The following is a 19150-nucleotide window of genomic DNA, read 5'->3' as shown; positions in this document are numbered from 1 at the left end:
GTTTCCTATATGTTGATCAAAAAGCTTACAGGACATCTTATACTTACTATTACAAATCTGTCATCTGCAATATTTATGGATATTCAGCTTGCACTATATTTTACAGTACATGTACTTTAAGTATGTGTCTTTAGTATCTAAAATGACTGGTTAAGCAAGCTCACTACCTGGTTAAGGTTCAGTTCAAGGGTGGGTTTAGGGATAGTCCCTACTTATCACCCAGTTTATGTAATAACAAATCATGACTGTAAAATAAAGAGCTCTAACATTCTGGCAAAAATACATTAGCGGAAACTATTGCTGATACGATACTAACTACAACACATTTACAAGAGAATCTAGATCATTCCAGTATTCCTATAATCAGCAACTGTTAGTAATGCAGTATCAACATACACTCAAAAACTGATGTTTGCTCGAACTACTCATTTAAAGCCAGCTGAAACACTTTTTTATTATGGGCGTTGGCAACTCAATTGCTTTATGTTCAATCAACTTAAATTTGTAAAATCTAATAAGACTTAAAGTCTTAATTCTTAAGACTTAATGTCTTAAATTAATTGTGGAAACCAGCATTTTAGTGTGTATTAACATTTCTGTGAATGTTTGATACAGTATGTCTCAAACATAATCAGGTGTCACAATGGTAGCACTGTTTAAATTCTGTTTATTCATAGTACATTCAATTCTGAAACAGTCAACTTGTAAAACAAAGTGAAAATTGGAGCAAATTAAAAGCAATTCTATGCAGTTGTTCTCTCACCCTTTTAAAGGAGCTATGTTCTTTCAATCATGAATCAGCAGTACAGCCCCTCACACCCCTCCCATGTGCCAAGTGGAAGCGTCCAACACACAATCACCACACCGTGGCCTCTTCCTATCACCTCTTATTAGGGAGGGGAGGAAAAACTACTCAAGTCATACATTAATATGAGGTGTGTGAATATTTTGACTGCATGTGACACTTCATTCTTAAAACAATGTCTAATAAAAGAAAACAACAATGATCACCTGATAAGACCTTGCTCTAATCCCACACTGTAAAATGCGATTAGTCGATTTTACTTTAAACAAAAAGTGAGCAAACCGCTTGCTTTTAAAGCATTAGTTGACTTTACTTAATAGAAGCAGGTAGACATGTGGCCTTAAAATTATGTAAATGAAGTCAACTTACCAGTTAAAACAGGTTTACTCACTTTATTAAAAGTCAACTAATCGTTTTAAAAGTAACAAGTTTACTGGCCTTTCTTTAAAGTAACTAATTGCTTTTTACAGTGCATAGACTTGAGTTTGTGTGGTATTTACCTTCATTTTAAAATGGATTAAATCTCTCCTCTCTAATGTTTTCAGCGTTAATGAAAAGTGAAGCTCATTCCACTCAGCCAGAGTTTAAACATACTTCTACTACCAAAATAAAAAACAGCAAAATGATATGCAAATTGAGTCCAGAAATCTCTTTATAGTTACTGAACTTCACCTCATATAGCAAATGAGATCTTAAATCAGCTACATGGCTGGAGAGAAGAAGTAACATCTATGTTATAATCATTTCCAAACCAAAATGTAGTACGGGTCAGAAGTGATATATTTTGAGCATCAGGCGTCAGTTTCGTTCAGATCACACTCATCAGGACCTAATAAATTAACGAGCATTCGCACTATAGCATAAGTCAGAGCATAGGTATATTATATATAGTCTCTGTGTGAGTAAAAGGTGCCAGCATGTGAACACTGGGAGTGTGTGTTTCTTCTTTGTTGTTATTTAAAAAAGTAAATAAAAGAGATAAATAGGGCATGTGGTGTCCATGAGGTGACGGTGGTGGTGTGTTATTAATGTGCAGTGGGTGGATGGATGGATGATCAGAAACGGATGAAAGTGGCATCGATCTGCCTGACACTAGGAAGCGCCAGCATGATCTTGCGTCTGTACTGAGGGTCTTTCTGCAAGGGGTTTCTCTCCAGATAGACAGTCTCTAGACCTTTGGCGTTTTTGAGCTCGTCTAAGTCTGCCCAGTTTTCTATCTGGTTGTCGTTCATCTGTGGGAGGAAGATAAGAAGAAAACAAACATTAGTGTCAATGTTTTGTTCGGTTTTAAAATGCTATTCAAATAAAATAAACAAGACGCTAACTGTTATAAACAAAAGCACTTTGAAATAATACTATGGAGTACAATTTTGACATGCGCAAAAAAAAAATTGTGTTTTTTTAAAAGTCAAAATACTTTTTATTTGAGCAAAAATACAATAAAATGATAAACTATACACAAGACAAATGATGCTACAAAAAAATTTTTGTTTTTCTTTAAATAAAAAAAAAAAAAGATTATTAACACTGGTGCGGTTTAAAAAAGGTCAAAAATGACCAACATTTCAATGACACTAATGTACTATACTGGTGCTATGTGGTTGTGCATTATGTTTATGCAATATAATTGCAAAAAAATAATAAAAAAAAAATTTTATAAATAAAATTTATATTGAATACAAAGTCACTTTCTAAAGACACCAGTCAGATTAAAGTGCCCAAATAAATATAAATATACACACACACACACACACACACTTATATATTACATTTGAATTGAGAGTTTCTGCCAAGTGAACATTTTTTACACATTTGTAAAATTCTCTTTCAAAAATTAACAAACACTATTAATTGAACCAAACATTTACAAAATTACAATACTAACAGGTTAAGTAGCGCAAATTATTTAAGCTTTGATCATCACAACAACAACAACAATAATAATAATATATTTTTCTTGAGCAGCAAATAATCACCGTTTTTGAGGGATCATATGACACTTCAGACTGGAGTTATGAAAATTCTAAACTCTGGTCAACATTTGTAAACTTACATACCCACTGCACCTATACATAGTAAATTTATGATCGACTTATCTATTTGTAATCCCCGATTATAGTATTTAAGTTAACAATCTGCATATAATGGTCATATATATTAGCATTCATTTTCCTATGGCTTAGTCTTTATTTCAGAGGTGACCATAGTGAAATAAACTACTAAATATTCCAGCATATGTTTTCCAGCCACAACCCAGTAATGGGAAATACCCATATACACTTATTCACACACACACATACACTACGGCCAATTTAGTTTATTCCGTTCACCTACAGTATAGCACAATTTCTTATATAACATATATATTAGAAACATATATATTAGCATATTCCTGACTATTAATAGCAACCTCTATATTATGTTCATAGTATATCCTTTTATAAATAATACCCATAGTGCACCTATAACTCTATCCTGCACTTGCAGCTATTGCACTCCTGGTTAGACCTCAACTGCATTTCATTGCCTTGTAGAACAATAAGGTTGAATCGAATCTAATAATAATATTTCATAATATCACAGCTTATATTGTGAATTGATCACATAAATCATCAGAACGGACTGATGTAGAGAATCTTATTAACCTCAAATTTCTGAATGGTAGCATTATGGCTAAAAACAATACATAGTATGCCATCAAACACACACAGAGTAAACCTGTCGTTCTTTTTCTTACCCAAAATTCTTTTAAATCAGTCAAATGGCTGATATTTTCAATCTTTTTTATCCTGTTTGCAGCAATGTCCAAAGTTGTCAGCTTTTTCTAAAACAAAGAAGAAGAGGAGGAGAAAGATGAAAGATCTGTATGTTCTAGCAATAAAATATTCTGGGACGGATAAAAATAAAACCACTTCAAGGGATGTGACGACAGATCAGAACACACTGAAATCCCCAGAGAGTAAAAGGTGCAAAGGAGAGGAAGAGAACGTCACAAAAGATGGAGAAACGGGGAAAATTTAAACACAAACCTACTAGACACTTTCTACCTTCTCTTGGATACATAATAGCTTCTTTAACTTGTGATTTGCTATACACTGTAAAACAACTTCTTGCTGCCTTAATGTTTTGTAGTTGAATTTTGTAGATGAAATGACCAATTCTCGTCATCTCAACTTGCATCAATCAAACTGACTGAAAATATTCAGTTAAACTAAGTGTGAATAACTTGAATTGAGTTGAACCTGAATAAATAAAGTCTGTAAAGTGTAGATATTTAACAAGATTGAAAACCACAAACAAGGGAATCATTTTTTAGACACATTTTGAGTCGACAGGAATTGCAGATCTTACATTGTTCTCCAGGCCCTCCATGACTTCAATGCCGTTATGACTCAAGTAAAGCTCTCGCAGGTTGACAAGATTCTGGAGACCCTCCAGCTTGGTGATGCGGTTACTCTGTCGGGAATGAGCAGATGTTAACACCAACAGAGAAAGTTAAATTGGCTAAAGAGAAACACCGTCGATCATAAACACACCTGGATACTGAGAACCGTCAGATTGTGCAATCCGTCTAGATTCTGTAGCTGAGTGATTTTATTTGTCCCAAGAAACAAACTCTCCAAAGAAGAAAGAGAATCCAGGTTCTCAATAACCTACAATTTGTAAACAACACAATGTAAGCACGTACATGGTAAAAATAAATCCACAGTACAGAGAATGTACAGTAAATGTATAGTATAATAATGTATAGATAGAGAATGTGTATGCATTTATTTCATATTCATATCTAAAATATTTGTTAGGTACACAAACCTTGCACACAGAGTCCGATGATAATAAATAATCCATTTCGAAAAGTAAAAAGTAAAGCATGCTAACTATATTTTGCCTTTCGCCTGTACGGTGGCTCTGAACTGTGACCTCTCAAAATGCTTTTTCGGATGTAAAAAATACACAAAAAACAAAAACAGATAAAATTTTTTTTAATGACGAATAAAAGTTTTGAAGGTAATGTGTCAATTGACACAACGTGAGGTCGAATTTATTTGTCGGTATTTTTAAACATGCTAAAATAAAGGACGAAAATTTCAAGTTCAGTGTGCATAACCTTAAGATGGCCAATCACACAGTGAACGCCCTTTTCAAGAACACGAGGCGCACCACACTGCCTTTTTTGTTGACAAGAAAAAAAAAAAGAAGTGCAGTGCGCTTTTTATGTTGTTAGGCAACAACTGAATCAGAAGCATATTGTGTGAGAGTGTTGCTGTTGATATAGATTAAGTCATAGAGCTCCGGATAACTCGAAACAGTGATGACTAGTCTCTCCACCATCTTTAAAAGTCTCTGAAGTTGTCTTGACAACACAAAGCCATTGTCATGAGAAATCGAGTCCCCCCTGACAATTGGGTCTGCCTAGGACCCTGGGTGATCCTATTGGTTCACTGGAGTTGTAATAGGTATAGTTTGATACCCATTACAACTGATAAAAAAAATAAAATAAATATAAATATATATAGCGAAATTTCGTTTAAATTTATGTAATTTAAGACTACATATAATATAATTTATAAATACATAAACATTAAGACATCATTAAATGTTTACAACATTTCAATTATCTTAACGACGCGTGTCTTTAACTTGTGGTTACTGATAATAATATGTTACTAATATGATAAGTCTTGTTAAAATCTCAAGACTGAGAATAGACTATAAAAAGCCCCTTTGATCAGACATTCAACGCAGAAGATGCATTGGGGTCCTAAGTGGACTTGATTGCAGGGGGGACTGGATTTCTCACCACACCGTCACCTCAACTGCCTCTGCTTTCATTTGATTGGAGAATGAAAAAGCTGCAACTGACATAGCGCGCCTTTCTGCTCAGTTGACTTTTTTTTTTAACTGCAGGCGCACAATGGCAAAAAACGCAGCACGTGGTTAAAACGCGAGGCACACAGGGCACATAAGCAGGCGGCAAAACCCATATAGCCGTTTGCAAACTATTCAAAATTTTTAAATAAATAAATAAATAAAAACCTCTCACTGCAAAAAGTGTGTTCTGTGTGATCAAGCCCAAAGGGTGCATCTCCACCAAAGTGTTTTGGCATTGCAGAAATGCAAGCAATTTTCTAAAAATGCTCAGCTGTGAGCCTTTTTGCAGTGCAGAATTTTTTGCTATGATATAGAGTATCTGCATCTTTAGCAGATTATTTTTTGACAGTTGTGTAGTATTGTCCCGCCACTGATGGGCACTGTGGTTTTTCAACTTGTAATGGTTTACAAAACACAGTGTCAGTGTTGACTGTAAAATGCAGTGCAAAAAAATGGTACTCCCATTGACAGCGACAGAAAACACTCGTTTTGGTGAACACGCACTCTCAATGCTATGCTGCTGGCTTTAAAACAATGAGAGCATATACTGCTTTATAAATAAATAAGACAACTTGTGGATGTTTTTATAAGATTTGCAATTCATCACGCATCCGATACTTCTGGATACAGACACGAGCGCGTGTCTGCAGAGTTTTCTTCACCCTGTCTATCATGGATCAACTGTGATCGCCGCTGCCGTTTATCAGTGTCACTCATCTGTGAAGAGCGCCAGCGCGTAAGAGCCAAAAGCAGCACTTTCTGTTGAGCGTAAGACCAATCCAAGGGGTGTAAGAAAAACTTACTAGACAAGGCTCAGAAAGCGAGCGGAAACCAAACCTAACCGTGAGACCAGAGTAGGTTCACATCTCTATGAGAGAGACAATAAACCTTTGCCTTTCTGAGCATTGGCAGATCCCAAAGTAATGCAAATGCCAAGGGCTGGTTCTCCTGCAAATGTGCTTTTGTCTCCATGAAAGTCTGTGCAATACTGTGGGGCTGATTGGATTAACAACAGCTATCAGTTTTGTTGATTAGGTCCGGGTGGGTGAGACTTCAGCCTCTGAACAAGTTTTTACAACTATTTACTTCATTAACATGCTTTGTTTAGAAATGTCGCCACCTCTATCACAACCCCCTAATCTACATATATAATCTACAGTTTAACACTGCACTAGTTAGACTTCTCTCTTCCAAACTCACAGACTACTCGTTAGGTTTTTTCAAAGACATCATCGTGACTGTAGACACAGCAAGTTTCTTAATAAAGAGTCTTGCTTGAAACGAGAGGCTCCTGGTCTTTGCTTTTGACTTGACAACAATAAAGATTGTTGCTAGATCAGATACGGTTGCGGCTGGAAGTTAACGAGATTTATTATTTATGAAATTTCCCATTTATTGTGTTTTATTAACGTCTACCCTCACCCCAACCATCACAGTAATGTAAAAACAGTAGTTGTACCGAGTATTATTTATGTTATCTATTAAATTACCCAATAAATTGTATTTTTTTAACGGCTACTCCCACCCCAACCCTAAACCCAACCGTCACAGTACTGTAAAAATATTAATTATTGTTATACAGTGTCATAAAAAAATGCTGCTATATCAATGTGCATATCGCACTTCCGGCTGACCGCATATCTGATCTAGACTTTACCAACAATAACCTCAGTCAAGTGTTTAAAGCTAATCCTTAAAACTAAGTTAAAGCTTATTTTGTAGTGTTTATTTGTCAATGTGTTTAAGTCAACGAAAGGAGTTAAATCTTCTGTTTATTCAACAACTACAGGGATGTCTTGCAATTCTTCTTCGAGGGCATTTGGGGTTTTTGCATGAGCACCCTCTAGCCTTCGAATGAAGATTTACTACTGATCACAGAACTGTGCTTCCCTGACAACATGTGCATGACAGTCTTACTAAATCACAGCTGCAACTTCATTTCGATGAATCACCCAAACCTAGTAGTAGGTTAGTTTTTTTTTTTTAATAAACAGAAAACGCATAACACAAATGTCCATATTCAAAGACAATGAAGAGCAGATGTCTCACCCTGATGCGGTTCGAGCCCAGCTCCAGCATTTGGAGGCTCGTCAAGTGATCGAGGTTGGCAATGCTTGCAATCTTGTTATGAAGCAGGAAGAGCTTCTTGACTTTTGTCAGAGAATCCAATCCTTCAATCTTCCTCAGTAAGTTGAATGAAACATCTAGTTGCCTGCAGACCATAACCGACAAAAATAAATCATGCAGTAAATGATTTTAAAAGCTTATGTTTATGTTATTATCAAACATTTAACATAACATAAGAACATATCTAAGATGATAATTAAAGGTTATTATGGTGACTGTATATACACTAACATTCAGATGTTCTGAGTTGGTAGTGTCTTATCAAGGATGCATTTGATCAAAAACACAGTAAAACGGTAATAGTATAAAGTTTTTACAATAATAATAATCATTTCCATCTTTGTTGTGCTTATTTGTGCTTGGCATGTAAAAAAAAAATAAACTGAAAGATTATGCATATATAAAATTAATCCCATGAGAAGCCAGTGATAAAAATGCCAAAAAAGTTTGCATAAAGCTCCCTTAATTTCAAAAAAATGAGATGGATGCCTTTGCTGAATAAACTGAAAAGGCAAACACGTTTACTGTTCGTTGCTAGGTTACCAATACTACAGTCAGCCACTCTAACAAATTTATGGAAAGGAAACTAATTGGCTTTTGGGATTTTTTTCCTTTTTTTGCAAACTTTGAAAAGACTCCCTTCACCTTTGAAAGGAAAAATCAAGCTAGTGTCGCATTATTTTTCAGAAATCCTTCTAAAGGGATTTTGCAATGTTGTACAACAGAAAACTGCTTGGTATGTGACTTCTGTGTGAGCCATTTTTTATGCTACTTATTTGTTACACTACTTGCAAAAAAACCCCCAAAAAAACGCTTGACTTTACATTACAAACTTGACTATTTCAGAGTTATTTTATGCCAGTACTGATTTGTTTTTAAGTTTGATCAATAAAATGCATCCTTGTTAGTATAAATTAACCCAAAACTTACTCAATGGTTTGATCAGTAATGTGCAAATATAAATTTTTTAGCACGTTTTTGAAAAAGTTAATAATCTTGGACTAAATATTAAAGCATCATTTCTGACTCACTCGAGCTCTGTTAGAGCCTGAAGATTCTCTAGTTTGCGGACCTGGTTGTCATAAAGATCAAGTTCCCTCAATGAGACGAGGCTCTCCAAGTTCTCAATCCGTTTGATGAGGTTTTGTCTGAGAGAAATTGTCTGATGGAAGAAAAAAATAAAGTTACTTATTTGTAATTAAGCTATTAATAATAAACAGTATCCAAATCTTGATCCATACAACTTTATTACACTAATTATTAACAAAAATGAATAAATAATAAACGCTCACCTTTGCTTTCAGAAGAACCTCCAGACCTTCAATCTTCCCAATGCGACAGTGGACCAGATCCACATCCTAAATAAATCAATAGTAGATCAATAGTAATGTGTAGAATAGCTGAAACATTGTGTAACAAAGTTAAGTGAGAGATTAGAAGAACTTTCACTCAAACCACAGACTATTACCATGGTTCTACTGCAGTAACACAAACATGTGAAAACCTGGATATTCATATCAAACAATAGTATGTTATAAAATGTACTTATAATAGGTTAAACGGCTAACGTAATATAATGATTGTATTCTTGTTACCACGTCATATTAGCCTTTAAAGAGAGAGTTCACCTAAAAATTAAAATTCCGTCGCCATTTGCTCATTCTTTACAGGTTTAAAACCTATTTAAGTTTCTTTTTTCTGATGAACACACAAAAATAAAAAGATTCTGAAAAATGCTGGTAGCTGGGATTCATTAAACTCCATAGTATTTTTTTTACAACTATGGAACCATGTGCACCAGCAACCAGATTTATTCAAAACATATTCTGTGTTCAGCAGAAGAAAAAAAAAACTTTACAAAGGTTTAAAACTACACAAGAGAGAGTAAATGATGAGGCAATTTTCATTTTTGGGCAAACTATACCTTTAAGTTTTTTTTTATAACAAATGTGATAGAAAGCATTAAGTAAGTCTACTTTTTGCTATGGCAGTGAGGATGTTATACTAGTACATGATAAACAGCAAACATACAAAAGTGAAACCGCTCTCATTTTTACATTTGTACTGTTTTTGCTGATGAAAATATTTAGGTTTAGTTTCCAACTCACACTCCTGGGGCTAACAACTCAAGCTATGGTCAAATGTGTTTCTCTAAAAAACAAAACTCATATGACAAAATATATATTACATGTGAAGCACTAACAAATCAGGTGTTGGTGAGACCAAAAATTTAATTCACTCACTATTTACTCTCCTCTCAAGTGGTTCAAACCTTTGTGAATTTCTTGATTATTTTATTGAACACAAAAGAAGATATTGTGAAGAAATCTGAAAACCTGTAACCATTGACTTCCATAGTAGGAAAAACAAATACTTTAGACTTCAGTGGTTACAGGTTTCCAGTTGTCTTCAACATATCTTCTTTGGTGTTCAACAGAAGATAGAAACTCAAACATGTTTGAAACAAGTAAATGATGACAGTATTTTCAGTTTTATTTTCACCATCCCTAGAAGCTTTGTTCAAGACACCTTCAGGGCCTTTCCTGAAAACTAAACAAACGTTCTCAATCACCTCTTCTTCAGGGTCTAAGGTAATGGTGTCCATGTCAACCGGTGACTCCTCGGGTACTAAAAGGACAAGCAAATGGAACAGTTTTAGAGAACATCTCTACCAGATTCTCCTCACACTTGTGCTAAAGCCTCACCAGTGGAAGGAGCTTGTAGCGAGTCGACTTCTCCATTGAGACTCTTCCTCTTGGTCTCATCATCACCAGATTCCTCAGACTCTCCTCGCCTGTCAACTTCAAACCACAGATTTAATCAATAACTAGAACACACTCATAGATAATACGCCACCGCCGTTATATGGGTCAAATATTCGTGATGCCGAATACTTTTATTAAAGTGAAAGCACAATTTTCAAAGCCTCCATCTATCAAATGACTCCATTATTACTCTCTCTCACACATGCACGCGCGCGCGCACACACACATCCCACAGCAGGAGCGTGCTAACAAACTCTGCTGATACAGCAGCGGCAAACAAACACGATGCATCGAGAAAAGCTCGATTTGTCACGTCTGATATTGCACATTCATGTTCTCCTACACTTAGTTTTTTTTCTGAACAGGTAAGTTAATGAGAGCTGCTGGGCTACATTTGCTAACAAGCAATGACGCCCTGTACACTACCGTACACCACAGCCAAAAGGAGATCTGCAGTAAACGGTGGCATTTAAAAACACTCAAAAGAGAGATCAAGAAACAGGATACATATATGGTTATTTAATACGTGCAGACTGAGAGAATAGCTTTAAGTAGCTGCGGGATGAACGTAAACAATCACACATTACAGTGTGAATGAATGGTAAGGGGATAGGAAACCATTAACTGATTTAAAATGCAAATTAATGAAGGATATAATGTCCGAGCGCAAAAATGAATAATGGTTGATTTATGAATCGCTCAAATGGAAATGAATCATTAAAAATAGACAAGCTCGCTCACCTTCCATCTCTTGAGGCTCTCCGACAGATAACGTCGCCATTTTCCTGTGAACCCGCCCACTTTACTGGATGATTGACATCTGGGCTAACCAATAGAAAACGGGGAGTCCGTTTTCTACACTCGTGGCCTATAAATAATTACGATTATATAATACATTTATACACGACAAAACACACCGCAAATAATGCTCTGAGACAGGGGCGGATTTCGTGATTTGGGGGGCTTAAGCAATTCCAGCCATGGTGTCCAAAAGTTTGTTCTTTAATTTATTCCTAATTGATTTATTTTGCTGTTTTTTTTCTTCTTATATCACTCAATCTCCTTTTCTATATTTTGTCTTAATGCAAAATAATAATAACATGTAAAGCATCTTGTAAAACTTTTTAAATTATTTGTTTTCTTAAAACGAACTCACAACTAAAATAATATATAAACTATTTTTAAAGTAGTTTTAATACCTTTTTTTTAAATCAAATATTTTAAATTTTGTAATTCCATTTTTAAAACCAAATCTTTACCTAATCTGGACTGCTCCATAATTGAGGGTGGGGGACACATTTGCGCAGAAGTAATAAAAATTAAATTTATTTTTAAAAAATAAGAGAAAATTATGAATTATATTATTTATAGGTATAATTTATACTTCTAGGTATTTATTTGAGCCCTAAGCGACCGCTTACCTTGCTTATTGGTTAAATCCACCGCTGCTCTGAGCTTATATTTATGTGTTGAATAAATTGATGAATGCATTCTAATCGTTCAGTTCAGTCTATTTGTGGGATTTTATTCTGTGAGTGATTCTGCTTTAAAAAGTTGTTTTATTATAGTTAGTAAAAACGAGTAAAAAAAAAAAACGATTTCCATTAGAACAAACTATCAATTTTGATGCGCATAACCGTTTTTTTTTTTTTTTTTTTGACAAATGACAAAAAAATATGATACTTAAATGTGACTGGAATCAAGATCAAATAAAAATGACAAATTATTTCAAAACAAATGAAATTAAAACAAACCTAGTTCACAATTTAAAATAAACAAAAATAGTATTATTTCACGTAATTGGCAAAATAATTCTCATTTTAACGTATTTAACTGGACGTAATCAATAAAAACTACATGAAAAAAAAACCCATTCAAATCGCAAAAACAAAGTTTTCCTATAAACCAAAATTAAAAAGAAAACTATAAAAATAACTTGCTCAAAATATAATAAAAAAAAATATATAATAGTATCTCTTATTACAAGTACAATTCAAAATATTAAAAGCAAAATATAATGGGCTCTGTGGGTGATTGTTTTCAATTTCACAAGATTTTTTACAGTATCGATGTTGTAATGTAATTACAATACATTCAGTTAAATAGACTTGCGTGTTTATTTAGTTGTTCAAGCGTAAAACGAGATGAAAGACTGTGTAACCGCTGGCGCTGTCAGGATCAGCAGACGAGTGCAGAAATTCCATTGAAAATACTGGGGTAAAACAAACTGTCGCCTTTTAAAGACATGGCGGGGGGAAATGGAATTTAATACAGTGCTTCTTATCCGATCTGAGACCCACTTCATATCATATATTTAACAGACAGTGAAGATCGCTGATTTTTAAAGAAATCAGATCTTAAACATGACAATTTTGTAATGGAAAGACAGTTCACCGGATGCCCTTGGGCTGCCTGTCTGAAAATGAAAAGTCTGTGTGCATGTAGCCCATTAAAATATAAAAGCAATCCAATATAATGAGTGTGGCATATTAATAGTATCTCAATACCACTAAAGCAAGACCATATATAATTTATATCAGGTCATTATATAAATCCTTTGTGAATAATAAAATAAAATGTTCATTGACCCTAGATTGAAAATCCTGCTATTATTTGCAAGCCAGCACACACAGTTTGACACTGAAATGGTAAAATTAAAAATTTATTAAAACTAATTTGACAAACTGACATGAAACATGGCATAACATTAAGAGGTCAGTCTATAAAATACATTTTTCTTCATGACAAATATTCAGTATATTTATTCCCTCTCTGAGATACACCAGCTTCTTATATTACACGTTCACAGTTACTCATTTACTACAGTTGAGTGCATGATAACATTGGCCACTGTTGATAGAATCAAGTGAAACTGCGTCACTGCCACATTTCTGTATATAAAAATAGCAGGTTGGCTTTATACTAAGAAAATAAAAATGAGGAAATATAGCACTTCAGGTAACAAGTTTCCGAGTTTGCAGCATTTTCTTCGTATTAAGAGGTACATCAGATATTACACATCACCAACACTAAAACTGCAATTAGAAAACATGAACTAAAATTACGTACAATTTACAATAGCATCATAAGGAACGCTATATAAATTATCATACAATACTAAAGGATGCAGAGTGTGCATTAATTCTTTAGTGTAGTTTAACTTCCTTCCTTTCTATGTAAACGACATAAGATACATACAATCACAAGCCTCCTTATAGGAGAAGAGTACAGAAGCACCTCATTAAAGGGACAGTTCACCCAAAAAATTTTATTCTGTCATTTTTTCATCATCCATTAGTTCTACACCTGAATTTCTTAATTCTGTTGAACACAAAAGAAGATCACTTGAAGAATGTTGGGGAAGAAATCAGCCGTTGACCTTTACAGCATGTTTTGTTCCTACTAATGGCTGCCATTTAATGTTAATTTTTAGGTGAATTATCCCATAAGGCACAAAGAGAGTTCATTAAATTCATTGCTTCATATTCTATAAACAGTAGTTAGATAAAGGCACCTCATAAAGGCACCTAATGACTGAATTATTGATTGGCAAAATCTAAATAATACTATATATCTGTCTTATTCTGAAGTGGGAATTGTCATCATAATAGCGCTGGACTCATATTCGCACAAACCAGCTGTAACTCTGTATAACCTCTTATGATTCATTGACTCATAAACTGTAACCGTTGATCTGCAAGTTTCCAAATGAATCCTTTCGGATTCATTCAGAGTGTTGTTTTATTTTCCCCTGAGTCACACTGAGAGAATCTGCAGTGGTGAGGATGGAGTTTGCAGGATGTGTGTGTGTGTTTTTGGTGAATCAGGGCTGGTTGTACCAGTGCATGGAGCGCTGAAGGGCTTTCTCCCAGCTCTGCAGCACTCCCCTGTACAAGCCTCCCTTCTCCCCTTCTGATTTACTCCGTCTGGGAAGGAAATGTTGGTCAGTTGACAAAAGCTTCTTCAGCTCTTCTTGGTTCCTCCAGTAGCCTAGAAGACAATTCAGAATAAAGTGTGCAGATTAAGTCAATATGCCTTACAAACATCTGATGAAGCTGGTTTATTGTACAGTAAAACAAAATCTGTGTTGGAGCTGCACAGCTGATCACTAAAATAGTTTGCAGTCTTGATTTATACACCCTTGTGATTTTAATTCTAAAGGATCATGGTTCTGCATGTTTATTAGAGGTGGGAAATATATTGATACAGCATTGTAGCGCTCTAAATAAATATATATATATATATATATATATATATATATATATATATATATATATATATATATCACGGCAATACTATATCAATGCACAGATGCCCCTACTTATATTGCCAATGTTTTAATACACTATTTGGTTGAACATTAAAATTATTTTCTTAACAGTCCACTACATGGTGATGTAATAAATGAAAAAAGGGTCACTTTATTTTAGTTTTAAATGTAGAATGCACGCTATTAACAAAGCATTAACTATTACCTTAATAAACTACTAATTCACTGCTGCTTAATTAGTAAGGTAGTAGTTGGATTTAGGTATCAGGACAGATTAGGGATGTTGAACAAGATCATACTTTATAAGTGATAATAAACAGTTAACATCTTAATAATAGATAATCCACTTAATACTGTCAATTGTTACATTAAAGTGTTACCAAATAAGGTAATACATTGCAATAGTATTTGTGATACAAATATCACGATAATTTCATATCAACGAGACTGTGGTGATTGCCACCCCTACAGTTTATTAAACTTTAGATTATTAAATGGTCTCTGAAATGTGAGAAAATGTAATATTTCAGATATGAGCAATGATGTCTATGTTAGCAAATAAAGATTCAAAAAATCTGCTTAAAGTTGATATTTATAAGCAACTTAACGCTTCAAAAAAAGGTTGGCATAATAACTTTGTTTTGCCAATAGGTGGCGACAAGCAACCATTTTGGAAAAGGGGCAGTCATGGAAAAAAATTGCTCAGATTTATCCAGAAATGAATTATTAAATGTTAAAGGTGCCTTATAAAGAAAATCTGTGTATCCCTAGGCATAGTCGAATAATAAGAGTTTATATTAAACCTACCATGTGTGTGGGACTCTTTTTTTGAAAACAGTAGATGCTGCAAGGTCACAGCCAGAAGATTGTTTTTAGTACCTGCAAGTACATGCAAATTTTGTGGGTGTGCCCCGTCACCAATGCAACTGTCTGTATTAGGACTGGGCTGCACAATATATCGTTTCAGCATTGATATCGCAATGTGCACAATAGTCACATCGCAAGATATGCAACGTTGACTCTGAATGATAGTTGACAAGGAGCTAGAGAACACATGATTTGTAGAGTCACTGCTAGGTTTAACCATAACAAAGTGAAGGTTTATCATTTGCAAGTGTTTTTAAGGTCAGTGACTAAGCATTTCAAGAGAGTTTAAAACATTTGGGCACAAAAAACTGATGTTTGTAGGTGTAACAATTATTTGTATTTAATTATTTATACAGAATTTATGCTAAGCTTTTCTTACTAAGAATTTTTGTCTTGTTTTTTTAGTCCAAATATCTACATTTCAGAACTAAAAGAAGATTATTTTACTAACCGTAATGGCAGATCATTTTGCTTGTTTTAAGGAAAAACTTTTAATTTTGAGTTACTTCTTCTGAAGGTGAAAATAATATAATATTTTTACTTGATTTAAATTTTATTTCGATATTTGGACTAGAAACGAGACAATGCAAATCTTGTGAAAATCTTTTTTTACATTGTTATTACTGAACATGAATAATGTTAGACTCCACAGAATACTTCCAAATAGAGCTATTCATCTTGTGAAACTGTATTCATATCACAATATTTAACTGCAGAATATTTTTTCCGATATTGAGCAGCCCTAGTCTGTATTGTGTTCTGATTGGCCTGTTTTTCACTAGGGTTTTAAACTCAATTGTGGAAACAATTGTGTTACTGAACACCTTCTCTTTAGAGCACGTAAGAACACAAAATGCAGGATCTACAGATTACACATTTATTCAGGTCTGTTTAATTGTACCTTTTGTTTATTGACCGTGTTTATTTGGAAATTTGCTGGATATATTTGTGATTTGAGAAAACAAACCCATGTAGACTGCTGAGTATTGTGTTTAATACATGTTTAAGCATTGTGTCTTAAGCTCCGTATGTTACTTTTCTTTTTTAGATAAATGAAGTATGACTATTTTGGACATTTATTACAAAGTACATCATGCTGTTTGTGTGTTTGTGTGTGTGTGAGAGAGTGAGAGTGAGAGTGAGAGAGAGAGAGAGAGAGAGAGAGAGAGAGAGCACTGACAGCTGTGTCAGAGCTGACCTCATTAACATTCACGACAGTTCCAAATAGGGTAATTTTATGAAGTAATAAATAAGCATATAAAACAATTTCTGGATAATTTTTGAACTTACCTAAGCCATATTCAAAATATGTAGATATCAGAGAACAATTTAATTTACTGAATCAGTGCACTATATTGCACCTTTAAAATATCAAGATCTTCACTCAAACACCTACGTGACCACATTCCTAAATAAGTAGGACGTTATACTTCCACTTATATAATTTTAGAGACACTAAAGTAAAAAAAAACAAAAAAAAAAAAACAACTTATAACATAGTAGAAAAAAAAGAGAATTGAGCAGCTCTAATGCATGTATCAACCATAATGGTCCACAGGATCAAGACATTGGTATTTGTTCTGAATTGTATATAATAAAAGTTGATAAATAATTGCTTATATTAATTCTGCTTTGGTGCTTTAAGAATATTGCACAATGTTGAGATAACAGAGCTGCCTCTACAGGCTAACGGTAAAGGAAATGTAAGATAGCAGCAAGATAGGATACAAACATATCAAACAAGATAGGATACTACAAAGCAGCACAAATATATAAAACCCAAAGTAAGTAAATAATTTTTGATTTATGAAATAAATTACGTTTGGAAAATGGAAAATAATTAGGAATGTATGAATGATCCCAACATTACCCCAATTCTTAGGTTATCTGCTTGATAAGTGTTTGTTACTGCCCACTGACATGGTTTTAAAACTATTAAAATGTATTACCGAAACTGCATACAGTACGCTAAAATCAGTATGCGCGCCGAGTAGTATGTACGAATTCATAGAATTCAAAAATCCGTATGCGAGAAGTACCCGGATGACTTACTACTTCCGGCGAGATTCTGGAGTGCGCATCCCATGCACGCTGTGCTATCCCATGATGCCCCGCGAGAGAATTCATGAATGAGAGTGAAGTGACGATCTTTTTCCCGATCTTATAAACGTGTGTATAAAATTATAGAGTGGGCTCTTTAGGGTTAATCGAACCTGGGGATTAAGTCTCGATTGGAAATCAGTTATTTGCAAACGTTCCTTTTCACACCTGTCATCATTGGGATGTAAAAATACGGGACAACAACTGGCTTCAATTGGAAGAATACATAGCAAACATTAGAAAATATTGACAATAAAATAAAATGTTTAGCCTATTAAAATCAATTACTTACACAGAAATTAAATAAAAAATATAAAATTTCTTTCATTTTTTATTTTCTGTATTTAAATATTGAATAAAGTTACTAGTTATTTAGTGAAGAGCAGCAAATGAATCTCTCATTCGTGTCCCGCAGGACAACGGTGCTACATAAATTAATCATAAATACAAACACAACACTGGACATAAGAGCAATTTAAAAAAAAACCTATGCATAACTAATGTATACTATTAGATACTTGACTAAACACACAAGACTGCTATACAAGTACTTTTACATGAGACTGAACAATGTTGTGCAGGATATTGTGTAGGAGGGGCATTTAAGGTTTAATATTGTGCAAAAGAGTTAATTAAGGTTGTGGCAAGCAGTGCAACAAGATTGCGGTACATTTATAGTAAATATCGTGTTCACACAACATGACTTGATTTTGTGTCTTTTAATCGTTGTGGTGTTCACACTATGTAAATCATCCACAAGAAGGGGTGGGGTTGAAGCGACTCGTTCGCCAATAGCTCAGTCAAGCTACCAAACCACAGCCAATGAAATGTTGAGGGAGAAGTCGTCAGAAAGAGCTGAACACTATTGGCTGCTTGTGTGCTGATGACATCACTGACAGTGTTTCAAGCTTTCAAAGAGGATTTAAAAACATCGTCAATCATCGTGAATCAATCGCTCATCTGCAAGGTTCAAGTGGAGGGATGTGGCTTTAAAACTTGAACTACAGAGTTTTCTATTTTTGTAATTTAATAACTCTGAAATAAAAGATATCTATAACACCCTGACGTTTTCTAAATATCTGTGTATTTCTTTCCAGCATCATTTTTTTTAATTACAAAACCGTAAAGAACTGAGCATTTCTACCTTTAATTACCATATTGCTCAAAATGACTGCATGCACGTCTGCTACTTTTCGCTGTGACTTTAAATGTGCGTGCATTTTTTGCCTAGCAACTTAATGCTAACATAAACAGAACTTTCTGATAGCAAAATCATAAATTAACTCCAGATATATCTTTCAAAACAGCATATTCTGTGCCGCGAAATAGCTCCTGTTTGAAAGT

The 19150-nt window shown here is 34.2% G+C and overlaps 2 protein-coding genes across 2 annotated transcripts in view; both read right to left on the bottom strand.

Annotated features, from left to right (window-relative positions):
• Nucleotides 1-650: 650 nt before the first annotated feature.
• Nucleotides 651-11386, bottom strand: ppp1r7 (protein phosphatase 1, regulatory (inhibitor) subunit 7). Its single transcript, XM_056474490.1, has 10 exons — nucleotides 11311-11386; nucleotides 10510-10605; nucleotides 10377-10432; nucleotides 9097-9162; nucleotides 8836-8966; nucleotides 7727-7889; nucleotides 4342-4458; nucleotides 4157-4261; nucleotides 3543-3629; nucleotides 651-2037 (listed from the first exon to the last, which is right to left on the bottom strand). Exons 1-10 carry the CDS (start codon nucleotides 11348-11350, stop codon nucleotides 1861-1863), a joined length of 1038 nt encoding a protein of 345 aa, XP_056330465.1. The 5' UTR covers nucleotides 11351-11386; the 3' UTR covers nucleotides 651-1860.
• A 1829-nt stretch (nucleotides 11387-13215) lies between these two features.
• The window catches only part of gk5 (glycerol kinase 5), a 32524-nt gene continuing 26589 nt past the window's right edge, over nucleotides 13216-19150 (bottom strand). The window contains exon 16 of the mRNA XM_056474478.1: nucleotides 13216-14559. Coding sequence (XP_056330453.1) covers nucleotides 14393-14559 — 167 coding nt within the window. The 3' untranslated portion in view covers nucleotides 13216-14392. The remainder of the gene's footprint in view (nucleotides 14560-19150) is intronic.

This window comes from Danio aesculapii, chromosome 2 (genome assembly GCF_903798145.1).
Source record: "Danio aesculapii chromosome 2, fDanAes4.1, whole genome shotgun sequence".
Classification (NCBI taxonomy): Eukaryota; Metazoa; Chordata; class Actinopteri; order Cypriniformes; family Danionidae; genus Danio; species Danio aesculapii.
Note: the sequence above shows the minus strand (reverse complement) of the source record. Positions and strands in the feature narration are given on the sequence as shown.

Coding starts and splice junctions, on each gene's coding strand:
- ppp1r7 (XM_056474490.1), bottom strand. CDS start 11,350: ATGGCGACGTTATCTGTCGGAGAGCCTCAAGAGATGGAAG. Junction 10,433..10,509: donor GCTACAAGCTCCTTCCACTG/GTGAGGCTTTAG, acceptor TTGTCCTTTTAG/TACCCGAGGAGTCACCGGTT. Junction 8,967..9,096: donor AGGTTCTTCTGAAAGCAAAG/GTGAGCGTTTAT, acceptor TTCTTCCATCAG/ACAATTTCTCTCAGACAAAA.